Below are 20241 nucleotides of genomic sequence, written 5' to 3'. Positions count from 1 at the left end.
CAGCTTAGGGACCTTCTCCAGTGCCTCAGGACATTAGCTATGGCTTCCTGCTGCGCTCCTCCAGTGTGAAGGATTTATAAGCATCGTGCCATGTTGCCACCAGCAGTCATTAGCATAATCTTGCTGAACAGCCATTTTCATCAGGGACGTGTGAAACTACTTCACATAACCATGCAGCGCAAGGTTTATTAATCAAAAGAGTAGCACTCCTGTTTTGTCTTTGACTATCCCATACTTGCATCCCAGTATAGAGAAACCCTGACTACAGCGGGAAACCAGAAATGCAAATGACTAAGGACAGATAAATGAATATTTAATTCAGACCAGCAAGATGTTGTTTGCAGTTATTTATTTTACTAAAATGGTTACATATATTGAAACAAAGAAGAGCAATAGTAATAATGTTTGTTTTTCCGATATCATAAATAATTATTGAGTCTTCATTAGCTGTTGGCTCAGCATTGATCGTGATTTTTGTTATTTAAAAAAAGACACACACATAATTCATTAGAATTTGTGTTTTCAGAAAACTCTAAAGCAGCAGTAGAAAAAAATAAATTAAAGGAAATAGTAACAAGAAATTATGCCAAGTATTTTTTAAATGTAAAACCCACTTGATGTGTTCTACAGATTATTCTTTGTGCTTTGATCATTTAAAAAAAGAACCATGAACAAGTTGTTTACACAATGGCTTGTCTTCTCTAGTTTTACTCCAGAGAAGTCCCCAAAAGTACCTTTTTTACATGACAAATTTTGTTGTCATTTATACAGACAGAAACACTATGAATATTTCTAACAGAAAAGTTTGTCAAAACCATCAATTTATTGTCACAAAATATTTAATACCAGAATAACTTATAATAGTATGAACAAAAGTGAAGTATTAACTCTGCTATTAGTTATAAACTCACATTATTATGTCAAAATCCAGTAAAGTATCAAAAATTAATGTCATGGAATCTTAGACATATAATGATGCAAGTCAGTAAAACATATACTTCAACTGTTCATACAGTCATGACATACATTTCTTGCTTGGCACTTTAAGTCAATGCAAATCAGCAATTTAGAAAACAAAGTAAAAATATATATGTACAAAATATTTTCATATCAAATCATTTTCATTGTACACTAAATAAACCCAACAACATGTTATGTTACATCAAAAAGTTTCCTAAGGAGTCACACCAAGGCTGATAATTTGCAATGTATCTTGACTATTTTAGTGCAACTGAAACAGCCTCTACTTGCAAGTTAGTTTCATCATTGGCACAGCCCTGCTTCCATTGAAGTGGGAGTTCTGCCATTAAACTCAGTGGGAGCAGGACTGAAGTCCCGTGTTGTTCATTGATGGCTCACCAAAAAGAGAAACAAGGAAAGGGATAAGTAGGAAAAAACCTGACAGGATACCCACAGGAAAAAATCCAAATCCTAGCAACAATCAGCTCTCTTCCAGTTTTCTGTAACTGATTCAGTATCAATCGGTTTTGGCTTTGCCACTGTTGATTCAAGCGCTGTAAACCTCATTAGACTATTGTTATATGACTTAAGAATAACTTGTACACCTCCCAATAAAACTTAAAAATAAACCCGGTTTTATGCTAGTTATTACACTCAATAGCAGTCAAGTTTAGAGACATAACATCTCATACATTGTTCAGTATCTACTTAAAACCCTCCCACCTTAAATGCTGAGATTTTTCAATGTTTCATTTCCTATTTGTGTTTCTACTTTGGACTTTGATAGTTTATATTATAACTTTTTCTCATTGAAATGTGAACTGTCAATCAACTGCCTTCATTTATGCAGTACCTACAAAATAAAAATGTTTAAACCACATTAAAGTAGTAAGTTCCACCATGGAAACTTTTTGAGCTCCATTGCAAATCATAAATGGCACTATAGATTTAGTTTTGTACAAGAAGAAATCAATTTCACTTCTATGAAAACCTCAGTAAGTCACTAGCAAAGCTTCAAAATTATAGAAATTCAACTTGAATTTACAGCTAGTCTGGCTAACCTTCTCAACTAGAAATCTTTAATAAGCAACACAGCTGGGAGCATACATATAAGTTCAAAATAATCTGAACAATTAACTTATTTCCTAAATTTGTGTGTTCTAGAGTATTGCACTTTTCAAAGGAATGATTTTGGTATTTTAATATACTGCATATACAGGTAAGAAACATGCATAACAACCTCATCGTCACTTTGACAAAACATACTGTACAATTTTTATAACACTGTTCATCAAAAAAAGAGAGAGAAAATGATGTAACAATTTCATTAAGACTCGTCAATTTGTACAAGTCAAATAAGCACAACTCTCCAGGGCCTCCAGCAGTAATGTGTTTAGCCCTAGGCTGCTTAAGCCCACTTGGAATAATATACAAAGTTTAAGCATTATGGCATTGTCATTTTGAGGCATAATACTGTTGTACTATGCCCACGTTATAGCTTATTTTTTGAAAGCAAGGCACTTACTGTAATAGCATTGCAAACGTCCTATGCGCACTTTGATTAACATAAAATAAGTTAATGTTTTGATAAAACCAGATTTTTTATAATTTACATGCCTTTTATAGAAGCAATTGAACATTTCATTTAATACAATGAAAACATCTGAGTCAGAAGGAACCTTATTTTTTTCAACTGACCATACTGTGAAAGGGGGCCTATTTTCCACATTTGCCTCTTATCTGTGAATCTGATTTTGCTGAAAACCAATCCTGCAAGGAAAATGTCCATTTGACAGGAAAAAGAAAAAGGACCCATCTTTTAAAACTGCTGAACTAATGGCACTTTAACAGTCTTTACTTCTGATATATGTGATGATTTCTGAATGATGCAGCTGGTGGTTCCCTGCAGTTTATCCTTCCCCTGGGCAAGGTTTGTTAGGGCCATAGCTGCGTTGATCTCCTTCCAGTATGTTTCATCTTTGCTGGTTCCTTTTCTGTTAGCTGCGCTAGATTCAAGCAATAACAAATATTTACATGTACAGCTTACATAGCTACGCGATGTCAGGGAAATTGTAATAATAACAGTAATTTTGGAAAATGGTTAAGTCCCTTACTCACCTTTCACACTTACTTGGTCCATTCTCCAGAGTTTCTGAAAACAGAAGAGAAAGATGTCTGTTTTCTTGTAATGGTTTTTAAAACAAGCAAGTTTATGGAATATGCATATGGAAAAATAACCCAAAATTAATTCCAAAATCGATACCAGATTTCCAAATAAAATCTTTGTTTCAACACATAAAAAGGCCTGGCTTCATGCAAGCATTTGCCTGGTGAAATCTAGCCTAAGCCTGGAGCAGGGCACAGAAAAATAAAATGCTGTGGGGAGGCTCTTGAGACATGACCTTACAGAAATAGGCTTTGGTGAGGCAGAACCTTACTGAGCCTTACCAGAACCTCACTGGCAGAACTGGTGCGAAGCCTGCTCAGCGCATCCCACACCAGCCTTTGTCTGGGGAAAGGTTCTCCTGGCAACAGTAAGAACAAAGCTGGCCTTGGAGGTTCACCGACATTTTGCAGGGTGACAGAGCTAGTTTTTCAAAACATCAGTCCCAAGGACATAAGGAATTGCAAAACCTAAAAATAAAAATCAGCTTCATTGCCCTTCAGTGAATGCCTTCTTGTATGCACTAAAAATAGGACTTTCACCCATGCACATATGATGTGTGTGGCTTTTAATGTGCCCCTTGGCCAGGCTGCGACTCAGTCACAGAGGCAGGCTGAGAAGGATACAAGTAACAAGCACACCTGGTTAACAGCCTTCAAAGGTGAAATTGCATCACAGGCGTAAGCTACACTTCCCCATCAAGAGTCACATTTGTTCATTCATTAAGTCCTCACATCGCAGAGAAGCCAGAAGTATTTGCCAGGCAGAAATGTATAAGCTTTATTCAGTGGCTTGCTATCCTGACACAGAAACACATTATAGAGGAGCAAGAAGCTGATGCCTAACTGCAATACCTATGGAGAACAAGTCAAATAAAAGAAACAGCGACTGCGTAAGCATTAAAGGCTACACAAAGCCCCTAAATGCAGCATGAATCTCATAAAGTCTATATGAGGCTGGATTCCCAACTACAAATCAACCTTATTGCTAGATTTCCATCAGATTATTAATTAAAAGTTGATCTTTTCTTTAAACAGAGCTTCCAGCAAAATAGGTCTCAAAGCACATTGCAGCCCTTGGTAGGTCACCATTTAGGAGTGACTTTGCCCACCACCAACCAGCAGCCCATCTTCTCATACAGCCAACCCACGTCAAACAACTCAGCCCAGCCACGCTCCCCAGCACGTGGAGGCAATCACTGAAGACCACAGTCTCACCAAAGAAATGCAGGGAGACCAGCTGTAATTTCAGAGGTCAGGTGTTTGCCAAGATGTCTGATTTAGCAGGCCTCCATCCTTTTGCAAAACAGCTTTATAAATAAATTTCCACAAGTGACTGAGGTTTAAATTTGGTTCCAAAAGAGCACATCTTAAATCAGTATCTCTTAAGCTCTCCTAGATCAGTGCTTGAATGGGATTCAATAGAGGAAAGTTCAACCTATGCAAAGGAGAGGAAACCAGGGAAAAAAGAAACATGTGATCCAGAGAGAGGTACTGAATGACACCAAAAGTCTCCTTCTTCATGCTGTACTTGGCTACAAATAATTTTTCAGCCCCGCTTCTTTTTTTTTTTTTTTAATAGAGACAATTTTAAGGAAGAGGGTTAAGACTGAATAGGTCAGTAGGTATAGAAATGGAAACGACAAGTAATAGAGAACGTCGTTGCCAGAGCAAACCTGGATATAAATACACCTTTCTCAAGCATCTGTCAGTTTCTTTTGCTGTTGGAAAATATTTCCTATGAACAAAAAAATTGCTTGTACAAACTTCTGAGGGAAGTAGGTGTGAATGGTGACACACATTCCAATTCCAGCGTTTATTTGAAGGAGTATTTGCAAATATTTTTTACTGGTGTTTAGCCAGCTCTAAAAGAAAAAGGCTTGCCCATAGTACATAAAAGCAGTAGCAAAGCAAAAAAATAAAACCCAGGAGCAAAGAGCTACTCATTCTTCAACTTTGCTGAAGATTTTTCCTGAATTACAAGTCTTTTTTTTATACCATTCAGATTTTATGGTTTTTCAAACAAATAATTTATGTCAAAGAAACTCGAAACTGGGTTACAAGAAAACCATCATTGATAATTTGCAAAGCTCTTGCTAATAACTGCTGCAAAAGCATGTTAATACAATGAAGCCTGAAAATCCATCATTTCAAAGCATAGGCCCCCTTTTTCTGGCCAAAAGTCCTTTTCTGCTACACCAAACCTCTGACAGCATATCCCAGTTCGCACTACCATAGCATCCAAGCAGTTTACATCTGTCTGAACAGCCCTTAGTGAAGGAGGTAAGTATTACCATCATTTTTTTGAATGGGGATAACCACATTGAGAGAGACGAAGACCATTCTCCTGGTCTCCTTGATGTCTTGCCAGTCAAACCAACTTGATCCAACTGAAAAGGAAGAGCAGGGTTCACCTCACTTGCCATGAACCTGCCATCTAAGCCATGTATCTTTATCCAGGCTAGCCATCCAGCCTCCATTCACAAACAAGAGATGTCTTCTAAGAAATGGTTTCAGCCCACCTAACATGGCAATTCAACGTCCGAGTGCTGTTGCAAAACCAGTTTGCAAAGCCCTCTTCTATGGCCATCTCCTCCCACTGTTCCCCTTTGGGCAGCATTACCATCCATGCGGATATGCTGAGAGCTGGATGAAGGGAGGACCATATCTCCCCTTTGGAAACTGAACTGGTGGCATAACTACAGCCTTAACTGCTTAGCTCAGCTTGGAAGAAAAGCAGTCTGGCCACGTCCGGCTCTTCACTAACCAGAGAGGGAACACAGATGACAAAATTTTATCAAATAATAATAATAAAAAAAGGTGAATCTTGCCCAAATTTTGCTTTTTCTTCATCTTTTACAATCTACCTGCTCAACTCCGGATTACTAATTAAAGCTTTTGATAATTAATACTTTTTATATTTGACCTATCTGCACAGCAATTGCAAACTATATTTCAATGAGACTTGATGACATTGAATGAGACAATTTCATGAACATAATCAAAGAACTGCATTCTCCATATGGCACATGTTTAGTTTCTTGATCATCAGACAACATGTTCCTAGATTTCTTCTCTGAGGCAATGAGGAAATGGCACTGGGACTGGGTAACATCTCTGCAAATGGTGATGGAAGGAATGGAAAAAAGCACTGTGGTTAACTTCAATTTAACGTGCTTTAGGTGGCAGCCACCTGTCTCTCCTGAAAAAGTGTGGTCCTCTCACAAGTTGGATCAAGGCAGGCTGTCACACAAACTTAAACCCCTACAGACTAGTCAACCTCAGATCAATGTGTCAAGTGTCTCCAGAGAAAGCCAATGCTCACGCGTTATTATACTCCCCACTGTTCCGAAGACTTATTTGATAGGGTGTACGCTGAATGTAGCTGTATCAACAGCAACCACTGGCCAGCACAAATAACTTTCCTAAACAAATTACAGTTGTGCTCAAAAGCATATTTATTAACTGAAACCCCAAAAAAAGTTTTTTTTACCTGCTGAAGGTAAGCAGATATTGAGATCCTGTAGTTAGTCTACTTAATATTAAATATCTTCCTGGTACAAGTTTGGAAATCATTTAAAATAGTGGTCGTTTGCTCTACAACTGGAAAGTTCTAAGCACTATGAAAGTGGAAACTCAATCATTTATAATTAGGGATTGTCATTTATACCTCACTTTCTGGTGCTTCATTCTGCTTCCAGTTGTAAGCATCCAGAGAATCAGCTTTTGCCTGGCCAGGAATGTCTCCTTCTGCTCTCACCATCCGCCCAAAGAAACCAGCAAGACGGGATATTTGTTCCCTCTTGTTTATAATAGGAAGTCACTATAAATCACTTACCAATGGAATCCTGTATACCTTTCCATTAGTATGAGTTTTCAGTATACAGTTTACTGTAGCATGCAGTGCCAAGAGTGTAGTCATCAGACAATACCAGCTTTGTGATACAGTATGGTATTTTTCAGGACTCACATAATTATTAATAATATATGTGGCATATATATTTTTTTTCACCACAAAAATTCTTCATAAATATTCACTGGCTGATCCTGACAGCTCTCTTACAAGGTAGCCTGCAGTCCCATTTTAGCAGAGATGGAAATGAGTCTCAGAAGTCCAAAGACAACATGCCTAGGCAATACTCTGACCATTTCAAAAGCATTTAAGAGCAGAATTTTCCAGGATTTCGCCTATATTTAAAATGTTTTCTTTTGTTCTTCTACTATCAGAAAGGCCCACCCAAAGAAAAAACCAAAACACCAGGGTTCTTGCAGGCAACCATCCTTAAACTGGACAACAGCATCACTTACCTCCAGTACATTGTCATTACACCTGGCTGTTGTCAAAACAGGACAGAAATAATTCACAGGAAGATACACATCTAAGTACATACACAGTGCTCTTTTACACACCGCAGCTGCTATCAGAGAAGAAAGCCAGTACATAAATGCCATAGCACACAGGCCTACACCAGTATACACCATGCAAAGGCTCTCTGGCTATGTGGTGCTTGTGGCACATTCAGTTCAGACCCTTACCGTTGGCCGAGTCCAGGCTAATAACATTTATATACTTGGATGACTTCAGGGGCGTGCTAAGTAGTGTTAATTACAGTTACATTTTATTCTTTGGATCTAAGAATTCTGACCTAAGAATATCACACATGTGTGGTGGTGAACTGACTTCACCTAAAGGCCCTGCTGGGAAGAGCAAAGGAAAGACCAACCACTTACGTAGGACCAAGAAGCATCCGTGCTGCTCCCCCGCTTGGTGTTACACACGGCTCAAGCCGAACTGCAACAACTGGCTTAAACCCCGGCTTTGTGTTATCAGGTAACACTGACAAAGCAAAGATGGCTTGAAACCAACAGGGGAAAGAACGTGTGAATGAGGGAACAAGACAGAGAGGAAAGGGTACGGAACATTATGTAGTGGGGAAAAAATGGACATGGAAGTCAAGACACAGTAGGTCAGTCCCGCATGACTGTTCCTGACGAATTTACACACCTTCTACTCTAGCTCAAAGCAGAGGGGAAAAAAGAACTGCTGGCCTCAAATGGTGAACACTATAAAATATTTGTTGGTTCAATAAAAGGTGCTGTATAACTTATCTTCATTTTAAAATTGGCAATGTTACTCAGCTGTTTCTCTCACTGCCTTTCCTGAACTTTCTTTTGTTGGTTTTGGAGACTCTGGCTTAACATGTGTTGACCAGCATTTTCAAAACAAGCAAGAAGAGGAAAAAGAGGGAGAAACAGGAAATAAATTGGGGCAGCTGAATGAAAAATGAAGTTTACATGTGTGAGTAAATTAGTGGTGAGATGAGGTATTTCTGTAGGTCACACATACACCTTGACTCTAGTAACTATTTTCCAAGCCACAATTTCATGGCACATACAACTTTCAGATCTCTGGCTCTCCAAGAAAAAAAACCTGGGTGAACTGGAGTTAATATTCTTGCACTTTTCTGCATTGACACAGCTCCTTTCCTCCTGAAGGACCCCAAAGTAAACCATGGATCACACAACATCACTTACATTCACCCCCACCTGGGGAGGGAAGGTGGCTTAGTCCAGGCTGCTCAGCAGTGCAAGGGAGCATGTAAGACCAGAATTTTCCACAGTATATAAAACTGTAGCCCAAAACACCAGGCAGGCCCTCTGCTCTTGTAAAAAATGTCATTTTACCTTGGTACAAAGACTGTAGCATCTTTTCAAAAAATCCAGCACGGTAAACTTCAGCTCCTCTAGCTTAAATTGGAGGAAGCAGGAGCTGGCCTTCCCGTGCTTATACCTGCAGGGCTCCCATCTTGAGCCTGATGTGAACAGACAAATGGGTTTCTGAACATGGATACTGCTCAGCCAGAACCCACGCTACCAAAGGCTTTCTACACACAGACAGGACTCATCTGATCCAGCACAGAAACACTTAAAACCCTCTTCCTTTTGCACCATCCTCCCAGGTTTGCTCAGGGACATCAGACCTATCAAGGATGAATTATGGAGAAGTGCAGACAGGAAAGCTCACACTGGAAGAGACTCCAAACCACAAAGTCTTCTACAGAAATGTTCCTCAAACCCATGCCGGTGGCTGACCTCCCATAGACCCTGGGCCACCTCCAGAGGGTCTCCGCTCAGTGTTGCACTGTGAAGGCACTCCTGCCCAGAGCAGCTCCTGGCCCGTGTGAAACCGTCTGGCCAGGGCTGGCGGTGCTAGTGCAGCAGAGGGATGACAGTCCCCGCTGGAGTTTCAGATGACCTGTGGCTGCAGGCACGGGAAGGCAGTGTGACCTGGGAGTGTGCACGATACCAGTCGCAGCTGGTCTGATCTCAGGAGGGTACTGGATTTCTACTGACAAAGATTTATTACTGTGTCCTTTTGCTGGGTGGGAGGAGGAAAGCTGTCAGAAACCTGCAGGAACGAGCTCTGGGTCCAGGCCCTAGAGAAAACACCTTTTCAGCAAAGCTTTCATTTACCACTGCTCTCTCTTTCTTCCAGGAGGAGGTTATGGAGCAGCTTGTAATGAAGTCACCCCCACAACCCCATTACCTCACTCCTTTGGCTTCAAGGTGACACCAAGTGCAACAACAGACCTGTCATCAGCTGTTACGTCCTTTCAGATGAACAAACTGCATAATGACAGTTTATGTTCACAGTGACAGCTACAGTGAATATCTTTCCCTGTTCTCCCAGCGTTGTTTGTTTTTTGGGTTGTTTGTTTGGTTTGTTTTTTTCCAGGAACAGCTTTAGCCCTGGTCTGACCTCTTCTATTAAGACCCACAGGTTGGGTCTTGCCAGTATTGGAAATACTCCTTTGCCATCAAGTCTCGGATCAAGCCTCTTCAGGGAAATCTCTGAAATTTGCTTCTTGCACCGAAACAGCAGATATAAGCTTTAACTGGGAGTGATTGGTACCACTCAAGGGTTTTTTTCCCTGAATACCTGGAAACTTGAAGGCTTTTTTTCCCTGTGCAGCCTGGAGCCTGCTGAAGTGGGAGTAGGCATCTAGTTACATTTTAATACATGTGATTTTTATAAAATGAGTGTACATGCCCACAGAGACTGGGATAGGTGTATTTTATAAACCATAAAAGAGAATTGAGTTTGCAACTCTATATTAATATTTGCATTAATAAGTGCACTGAAAGCCTCACATAATAGTAGGCACGGTGCAAACGGTCTTACAGTCTTGGGCTATGCACCTGCACGTAAGAATTTATGAGTTAGCAAACTAGATACAAACCTGGTGTAAATCACTTCATTGTTTGGGCTGTCTCGGCTGGCTCTAAATTTCCCATGACCAGTGACAGTGTGTTCTCCTTGGTAAGATGCAGGGCACTGTGTGAGACTTGTTTTCTTAGCCAGACTTCAGTAGAGCTTATAATGAGAGTCAGGGCTGTGTAGTGTTGGAGGCGAGCTGTTAACGAACTGATGGTTATAGGGTATTATTTTCTTTTCAAGTTTGCTGCAAAGCTGACTGAAATCAAATCTTTCCTCATTAAGTTGGCATGTAATTAATAGTGTAATGTTGTCAGATTCCTTGGTGATAGTCTCCCACATGTATTTCATAATGGATAAACAAATATCTAACGTAGGCTTCTTTTTTTTGTTTTGTTTTGTTTTGTTTTATTTAGAAAGGGATTTACAGCACGTGCTGTACTGACTGGAAGGATGAAGTAGTTAGCCCTCCTGTTGCAAACTGTTATGGGTTAACAGTGAAAACCAAGTTAGACAGCAGGAAAGGGGGAGGGTGAAATAAAGAAAAAAGAAGAAAGGAGAAGAGGAAGAAAAAAAATAAAAGAAAGGGTATGGGAGAAGTTAAAAAAAATAATGAGAAAATGGCATACGAAGATTCATTAGGGAAAAAAAGAGTAAGGAATATGAAGGGAGAAAACATACCACTATGTTAATTTTCTTTATTTTTAATATTAAAATATCTTTTTCCCACCCAGGAATCTCACTGTTGTGCAGGCAGGCACGTTCAGGCTTTCACTCTGGATCTAAAAAGTTTAACTGGGAGCTCTTAAAGCCTAAAATAAGGCTTTAAAAGTAAAAAGCTAAAGTCAAATGCAGCCAGGGTAAGCACTATTACACTCCAGCCCGATTGTTTTTCATTAAAAAAGCAGGGTGAAAGGGAGGGTTTCAAAGCCGTATTTCAACCCAAGGCTGACACTACAGCAGTAAAATCTGATTTTGTTATGCTAGTTGGCTGTGGGTTTGGGAGCAGACCCTACATATGCGGTGTAACGTTATGATATGAATGCATGCACAAGGATATTTTCAGAAGCCTCCTGCAGAATTCGGAGAAACGTGCCCCCTGTTCCTGCGGCCCCACTCGCAGGAGCCAGCTCCTCTCCTGCCCCTGGGAGCTAGGCGGGCTCAGACATGGCATATGCTGCACAAAGGCAATTTAAATTACAAGGTGCTGCATTTTCAGGCAAGTGGAGGAACTTCTAAGTGAATGCCAGAACTGATTTCCAGGGTGTGTTTAGCCAGAAGCATGGAGTAAAGAATGTGTAAGTCTGTCAGAGAGAGGAAATTCACTGTTTCTTTCACTCACTCTCCTGTAAGATAAAAAGACTGACAAGTATGACCCTTTTAAACATAGCTACTTCCACCCACAGCATGGGGTACTGGGATGTGCGCAATACTTATGTCCAAATACTAAACCCCAGGTACATAAGTTACATCCCAAACTTATCACAAGTATAAAAATTCAAGCAGCTTGTAAGGAAGTGCATAAACACATAAGGGCTCCAACAGTCAAACAGCTGTAAAAATGGCTACAAGCTGCAGAAGAACCTCATGGTAATTTCAGACAACTGTTGCACAACAGATCCTACAAATCAAGGTATTACACATGACGTTTAAAAAAATAGATCTATAAGGAGATACAGACATATTCACATATATACATATCTGTATCTGCTTCTATATTATGTGCGCATAAAAACAGGAATAGGAATACTTAAGCAGTCTGCCCTCCTGCTAAGTGTACTGTGAGACACAGCAGTACAATCACAAGCGGTATTTTCTGTGGTCACTGCCTCCCCAAAGGTGCAGGACAGACCTGCTCCAGGGCTGAACATGGAGCAGTAGGTGAGACCTTGCCCTGCGCAACCTCCGTGCCACGGCACAGCAGCATCGAGGCTGTTGTGGGAGGGAAACACAAGAAGATGGTCAGATAGATTTAACAACGCCAAGTAAAACATACTGGTGACTGACAGTCTCTCTGCTTATGGTACAGGTTTGTCTTCGACCTTTTCACAGATGCTGCGCTACATTCCCCAGTCTCTGGACTCCAACTCGAGAGTCTGGGCTCTCATCTTCAGCAGTGCTGAGCACCTGCAGGTGCAAATGAGGTCAACAAGAGCTGCGCATGAAATCATGAGCATCCACAAGGTCTTAGGTATCTAAAATTACTTCAGATTGTAATTGTTTGGTGCCTCAGTTCCCCGTTTGTGAAATCCAACAGGCACCTTTCGCAAACAACTTTAGTGAAGTTTGCAAAGGACCAGATGTAATGTATCAAATGGCACTGAACAACACATCATGAAATTAACGATCCTGTCCTCAGAGATGCTCAGCTGCATTCATGTTAGTGCTTTGCCAGAAGAGAAGCAGCAACAAGCATCCTCTGAGGATGTGAGCTGGGTTTTGAGGCTTCTTTCAAACTGGGCCAGCTCGTGGATTTCAGAAAAGTACTTCTTATCTCATCTAGCTACAAATGTGATGGGAACCCCTTTATTCATCATCCCGAGGAATTACATGAACCTACACAGAAAGCTGCAGTCACACACACCCCTGACCATATGCAGAATAACCAGCAGAAAGAAACATTGCTGAGGGAGCCACAGGGGGAATAGCTGCCTGTGGATTATTCTCACCTCCAGTTGCACACAAATTATTTTAGTGTTTCACTGCATTATTTCTGAGTACAGTTCTTAGTTCCTCTCCCTTTGCTTTCCCTTGTGAAGTGATTGCAGTCTTCATGCTCTCACTCACCACAGCTTGCGCTGTTATTATTTCCATTACAGGATTTCTTCCCAAACCTAAGTATTCCCAGACACCTTCTGAACAGGCCCTCAGAGATTCTAGTAAACTGGGAGGTATCTCAAGAAGGGCTGTGTTTTCACTTTCCCTATTCATCGAGCGAGTGAGAGGCTGTGCAGCAAACCAGGCAAAAGGGAGAAGGCTCTTGGAGCAGAAGAATCGCATACCTGGAATGATTCAGGAAGATGTACCTATATGCCAATAGGTTTTGAAGAAGAAACACCTCCTTCCTCTCCAAATACCATCTCATGTTTAACACGGTTTGAGTCCTAGAGCAGTGCAATTTCAATGACTCTTCAGGAGAACTGTACTTCAAAGAACTCAAAGACTATCCTAGCTATCACGGAGATCGGTGCAGTGTAATAGATCACCCAAACTGAGCTTGAATCCTAAAGGAGCAGCAAAACCTTAACATGGCAGATGCTCACTAATTGAATGTTGTAAGAGCCCTTCACAGCAGAGTCTTTGTGTAAGACAGATGAGGCTCCTGCGCTCCAAAGGAGCATGTGTGGGAGGTCCTGAAACAGTAGTAGGCCGGTATTTAACATTGCAAAGGCCTTGGATGTGAACAGCTCTGGGGAAGAAGATGGAATCTTTTGGCAAAACATGTGAAACTGTCTGTGATAACTCGAATGAGAGCAAGGATGACTGAACAAATATTTGCACTGAATGCCTTGTCAGGACAGTGGAATTGCTACTGATATGATCTTTACTTTCAATGTTACTGCTTCTGACAGTCTTACAGACTTTGCAGATGTTTATTGGCCCCTAAATCATTCTTCAAGAATGTTGGCTCCATTCCCAAGCTTGAAGTGTCTGAATGTGAAGGGGGTTGTTATTCAACACACACTGCTGCTTTTGGAGACAGTGATTTTCAAGAAACCAGCAGGGAAGCATCGTCAACTGATAACAACACAGGACTGAATTCAATCTTCTCAGCACTCAGGGCCTCAGACACTGAGGCACGCCTGAGTCAATGTGCACCACGTAGCGGGGGCATCGTGTATCCACATGGCACCGCATACTGCCCCAGCCGTGCCAGCAATGCTACACCACATTAACGGACCTATACCATAGCAAAGATTGTTGTGGAGTGACAGGGCTTGCTAGCTCACCCTGACCTTGATGTACTGCTTGCAGTTCTTGGTACAGCACAATTGCATGAATTTGGGGGCCTGTGTAAAACACACTCCATGAGGTTGCAGAGACTATTACTGTTCCATTTGGCTCCTCGAACGGTAGGCCACGTTGCGTAACAACGAGCACATTCAAACCCTCTGCCATTCATCCCAGGAAGAGCTGTTCGTAAAGATGCAATTGCTGAGCTGTAAAGGACCCTAAACTACAACATTTCAAGCCAAACAGGTTTGCTTTCCAACAGAGAGTATCCAAACCACGGGCAATATGCCCAGGCTGTTTCTCTGAGTGAAGATGCCGATTCTCTGAGATCACTGCAAACAGTTCTCACCTCAAAAAGCTACACCGGCCACTGGAAATTGGACCTAAAGAGCAACTACACCAAAATAGTAGCAACAATAACTGTGACAGTAATAACATGTATCTTTTAAATACGAGTGATAAAAAGTAATCTGTGCCTCTGTGCTCAAAAAATGACAAATTATTGAAGCACAATGTATTATTACCACAGGGGAGAAATCTATTATGCAGAATGTTGAACTTATTTCTCCCCAAAAGGTACTGACTACTGTGACCAGTGTAGCCCAAGTTGCAATAGCCACCATGATCTAACAGCAGCGCCCTAAAACCTAAATGCATTGCCGGCTATTAGCCTCCAAGATCAAACACAATGGTATCTAAAGCAGCCCCTTGTAACATTTTCCCTGCAAATAGGATGAACACCGTTTGTTTAAAAATGTCAGGTTGGTGCAGAGACAGGGTGTTTCAAAAATATGTAAGACAGGTGCAGAAGGCAATAATGTCATATTTACTACATATTTTACATTAGATCATACATGGTCTCCTGGAAGTCACGAGATTTCTGTTAGTGACTTCTCTCCTGCAACAGTTTGCTATATCAGACTTAAAACACACATACATATTTATGGCAAAGCTATATGGTATTTAAGGTTAAATCAACTGACATACTTCAAAAAATATGAGTTTTGAATAATTTGAAAGATCTGTAGATCAAAAACAACTCCAAAGCTTTATCAGCGTGTATAAATAACCAGTTTTCCCTCCTGTTACCAGAAATCAAAAAAACCCTTTCCCTCCTGTTACCAGAAATCAAAAAAAACCCCTTCATCCAGCAGGGTGTGCAATCAGGGAAAACTGGGCTACATATATATGCATAAAAATACAGAAAATATCTGCATTCACAGAACGCAATTCCTCACACACATGCAATTGGAAATTGCTGTGGACTTGTTGCTCAAGAAGCAACCAAATTAACTTTACTTCAGAGTAACTCACACTTCCGTAATTTCCTTATGTGTCTTCCCTGACTTGCTTAGATGTTTTCCTAAGGGTAAGCAGCATCTGCAACAATCACATATTTTGTATAGATAGCCTTGCATCTTCACCTCCCTTTTAACAATTAAGATTCTGAATTTCCACTTCTATAGAGAAAAGCAATGAGACAGGAAGCCATGGTTCCAGACTTATACAACATTCATACTGTTTTGGGGAAAAATTATGATGAAAAAACCTGAGATCCTTTGACCCCTCCAACATAGGCCAACTCTAGGCTTTGAGCCTTTGGGTGGAGGATGAGAGGAAGCCTCTCAGCAGCCATGGAAGCCAGGCAGCTACCACACAATGGCTTTAAGCTCTGTGAATTGAAGTGTTGCATGTTCTCTAATTAACTCCTGCTATTACTAGTAGCACTTCTGTTTCCACTTTTAAAACAATAAAAGCTTTTTTCTTTCATTTTGAAAGAGTTTTTACTTTGGCCTGTAAGCCAAAGCTTTTCCATAGAAAAGCCTATATCACAGTTTGCGATGTTTATGGAGATCTGCAAAGGGTCTGCAAAGCAGACACAGCAAATCCCATGTGTGGACAACGCCTGCTTTCATCCCCAACCTCCTGCAACAGTGGCCAAACACACCATGCACCACCAGAAAATGTTATATTTGAGCGTACAGATTCATCAGGGCACACAAAGCCCTCATACAACCTACCTAGTCGGCTGCCACCAACCACTTTACTTCAGATGAACAAACTAGCAAGCTACTGGCAAAAGCAGCCCCCCGGAGCACAGCTGAGCGAATGGCCGACCCTGCCTGCAGGCAGGACACAGCTGGCGCCGGCACACACCACCAACCCCCGCTGCAACTCCAGGTTAAGCATATCTTTTTAAAAATACTCTTCTGATAGCACTTCCTAGGTGACTACCATCTCAGGCAGGAGCATCTAGAGGGCTGCTCCATGTGCCCTGAAGGCTGCTACACCCCCAGCCCCTGCCTGCATCGAGGCTCTCCCCCTCCTCTGGCACCTCAAGCACAGCCAGCTGCCACAAGCTCTTATAGCTCAAGGCAAGCTCTGCCTGATGGTCCCAAGCTTTGTAATTAGTACTTGCCTTGCACCCTCCGAACACCCAGAGGCTCACTTTGTGGCCTTAGATGACACCTGGCACATTCTGGTTTTACTTTTATTTTTACAAGCCTCATTAGCCTTTGTGGTGAAGTAGAAATAACAAAACAAGGAGCAGGATGCCAACAGTGTCCTGCACCCCCAGTCCCCAAGAGGCAGCTGCCCATGGGAAACAACGAAGTGTCTAAAAATCATAGCATCAAGGCCTTTTCCAGATGATTTGGTTAATGTTAAGAAGCCGCATTGCTCAGCCAGGCCTTGGAGCAGCGTCTCCTGCTTTGTTTCTGAAATCTGCATTTCAGTACCAAATATAAGGATGTATAGGAATGTACAGGCATATCCATTGTTTGCAATTCTCAATTAAAATAGCTTCTCAGTCATGTTGTTTTCTATCATCTTCTTCCTTTTCCACCTCCTCCCCATTTCCAACTGCATCCTCATTTTTCTTTTGCTACTATGACTGGGGAAAAGAAAACGGAAGCAAGAAGAGACTTCTGCTGCCATTCTTTCAAAAAAATCCAAGACTACCTGCTGAGAAAAAAAGTACCTGCTGAGACGGTGCTTAGCTTGCAAAGTCAAAGCCATACTGTAGAAACGCATCAAATACAAGGTGCTGTGTATGCTTGGCTGCTGGCATTAAACTGTTGTTACTGTAAAAATTTGTTAGAAATTTGAAAATAGTAATCACTGCCCCCAAAAAAGGCAGACTGGGAAGCATGACTTGTGGATATGAGGCACAAGGACTGTGGGAAGGTTTCCCCTGGCCACAATGCGGTGCACACATGTCTACCCCTGAATTTGGTGCATAAGCTGGGTTTGTATACAGCACTTAAATAGAAAAAAGTATCCCTTTGAAAGAAGCACCTTGAAACAGAGATTGGCAATGGATGAGACTCACTTGTTGTAATTACTGAAAGACCAAGTTTTGAGCAAGACTCCTATTTGACTTCTGTCCAAAGCCTCCTCCAGACTCCAAATGCTGTGCCCTTTAAAATCAAGGGAGCAAAATGTTTTCTTTTTAAATTATTGGTAATGTAAAAGCAGAAAAATTTCATATTAAAGCACGTTTAAATTGTACTCCTGTTTGTCAATAAAATCAGACTAGTTTCTTTTTGTGTCTCAGAGGAAAACAAGATCTGTTGAAAATGTTTAGTAGGAGACTGTTTTGGAAAAAAGGTCAAAATTTATAAATAGAAGTACTACTTTTCAAAGGATGATGAAAATAGTATCTAGATATGTAGTGGTGTAAAATCTACTTCTTAAATGCTACGTTTACTTGCACAGCACATTTAATAATAATAATAACAACAACAACAATAACAAAAAAATTATAGCTCAAGAAAACAACAGAAAATTTTCTCTCATATAATGAAGCTTCAGATGAGTTCACAGCTCTTTCTCAAACTGTTGTTCCTGTTCTCATAGATACGTGCAAGAAACGTTCCTTTACAAAACATTCCTACTTTCTAAGCAGCAGAAAGGATGCCCTCCTTCGGGCAAAGACACACTTTTCATTTATGCGGACAAAAAAAAAACCTAAAATTAAACAGAACAAATTTCCAATCAACACTTGTTAATTCGAAACACTAAAAATCCTCCCGTATTGAAAGCAGATGGCTCTGAAGAAACGCTCATTTTCAAGGTCATAACAGTGCTGGCAAAACTGAAAATTGTAGTCCAACTTGCTTGTGTTCAGCTGTGTTTACTTAGTCTCAATTTGACAAAAGTCTGCCTCTGATTATACATAGGAGTCATCTGCCCACAGATAAATAGATATTACACAAATGTTTGGAGGGAATGACATTTGGCTACCATTATTTTTGGAATAATTTACTCTGCATCCTGAACTTGAAACACCAAAATGATTCATAATGTTTTTTGGACCCAAGTATTTCCATTTAATAAATAAATTTGCCTCAGTGACCTTTGTGGACTTTCTATTGTCCATGTTAGTGGATTAAAAAAAGGTAACGTATTGTTAAATTTTCTGTATGATTAGGAAAGATGGATTTGTACAGTATTCAGACCAAAGCCAGTGGCACAGCTGGTGCACTCAGTGCAGCAGGTCAGAGCCCAGCACCTGCGCTGCAAAGGGCTCAGGGTGCTGCTGAGAGGGGGCTCTAACTCAGCTCCACAAGACATCCCACCCCATCAAAATCCGCAAGCACACGTACACTGCTCAGCTCTCTGCAGAGCATGCACCTGCAGTTAAAGCCCGCACTAGCGGAAAGCCTAATGGCAGTGCCTGAGATAATAATGTGTTTTTTATTTCAAATGTTCCTATTTCCGATGTAAAGTTAATAGTTTTCTGCCTATTATGTGTAGGAGGAAAATGAATATATATTGGATGCCAAACTGAAATTTTGCTTTAACCGAGACAGGTAGTTGTTTCATGACCTTTATAAAATAGCTTATATTTTAAGGCAGACCTGCAGTATTTCTCCAATGTGGATAGAAATTTTGTCCAGTTAAAGGTATTACGTAGCCTAGGGCATTCTGTATTATAAATTGTCCAGGAATAAGGCAAAAACTTATGAATAAATTATAGTCCCTACTCCCATTCTTTCCCTGATGACTCTTCCTGATTCTCTCCCCTTTAAGCCCCTGTCAGCTCCCCAGCATCCGCCACCCCAAACCATGCCTCCACGTCAAGCACTGAGGGCAACTGAAAGTCCATAAGGGATATTGTTACTGCTGTACATTTAAAGTGGAAAATGTTTCCAGAATGCGGTGATAGATGTAAGAATAAAACGTAGACCCGACAGAGTCAGATAGTTTAGTTTCTCTTGAAGTTAGCATGCTTTCAATTAGAAAGATAGCATGTCTTTTCAATTAGAATACCAAAATTAAGAAAGCCTCTGATGCAATAAGAACCATATGTTTGACATATTGAGCTTCTCTATCTTTGACATCTAAATGTTCAGTTTAAAGAAAATTAACACATTTGTTTACAAAGAACTAGTTTATGCGTTTACAAGACTAAGCTGAAAGTTTTTAGATGGAACGATTATATACTAGTAATTTCCCCTCATTTTCCCTTTTTTTAGGATGGAATATTACTGTGAAGAAGGAATGTGTTTTCGATGTTGACAGCCGGAGGTACAGAAAACAGATTTCTGTCACGTGGAACAAACACAGCGAATTCCTTCTTTACGGGCTGTTTCCTTACAGGAACTGAGCATTAGGAGCTCATTACACTACAGTGCAAAGGCCCACTCATTCAGAAGTGCGCTAAAGATCGTGACCCAAAGAAGAGTTAATTCAGATGGAATCCAGGAAAAGGAGGCAGCACAGAAACCTCATCAGCAGTCCAATCACATGACAAAACGCAAGGCATCTCCAAAGCCACTGCCTGCCAAAAAAAGAAAGGCTGCTGCAAGAAAAATACTTTCACAGCTTGATATCTGGGTCTTGTGACTGCTATCCAAACAAGGAGTAAAAGTGGTACTATATAATGTGGCAGGGTAAATAGAACCACCCACTCGTCATCACCAATCATGTTTTTAATTCAGATA

The 20241-nt window shown here is 40.8% G+C and overlaps 1 protein-coding gene across 3 annotated transcripts in view; it reads right to left on the bottom strand.

Moving 5' to 3' along the window:
* Positions 1-332: 332 nt before the first annotated feature.
* MKX (mohawk homeobox) overlaps positions 333-20241 on the bottom strand; it is a 48856-nt gene continuing 28947 nt past the window's right edge. The window contains exons 5-6 of one of the 3 annotated variants that reach the window (XM_037386241.1): positions 3079-3112; positions 333-2966 (exon numbers count right to left, since the gene is read on the bottom strand). In XM_037386241.1, the coding sequence (XP_037242138.1) occupies positions 2780-2966; positions 3079-3112 (221 nt within the window). In that variant the 3' untranslated portion in view covers positions 333-2779. The remainder of the gene's footprint in view (positions 2967-3078; positions 3113-20241) is intronic. The other 2 variants (XM_037386242.1, XR_005104007.1) reach the window with 2 other exon arrangements.

This window comes from Falco rusticolus, chromosome 4, assembly GCF_015220075.1.
Source record: "Falco rusticolus isolate bFalRus1 chromosome 4, bFalRus1.pri, whole genome shotgun sequence".
NCBI lineage: Eukaryota > Metazoa > Chordata > Aves > Falconiformes > Falconidae > Falco > Falco rusticolus.
The sequence above is the reverse complement of the archived record's forward strand: the minus strand, read 5'-3'. Positions and strand labels throughout refer to the sequence as shown.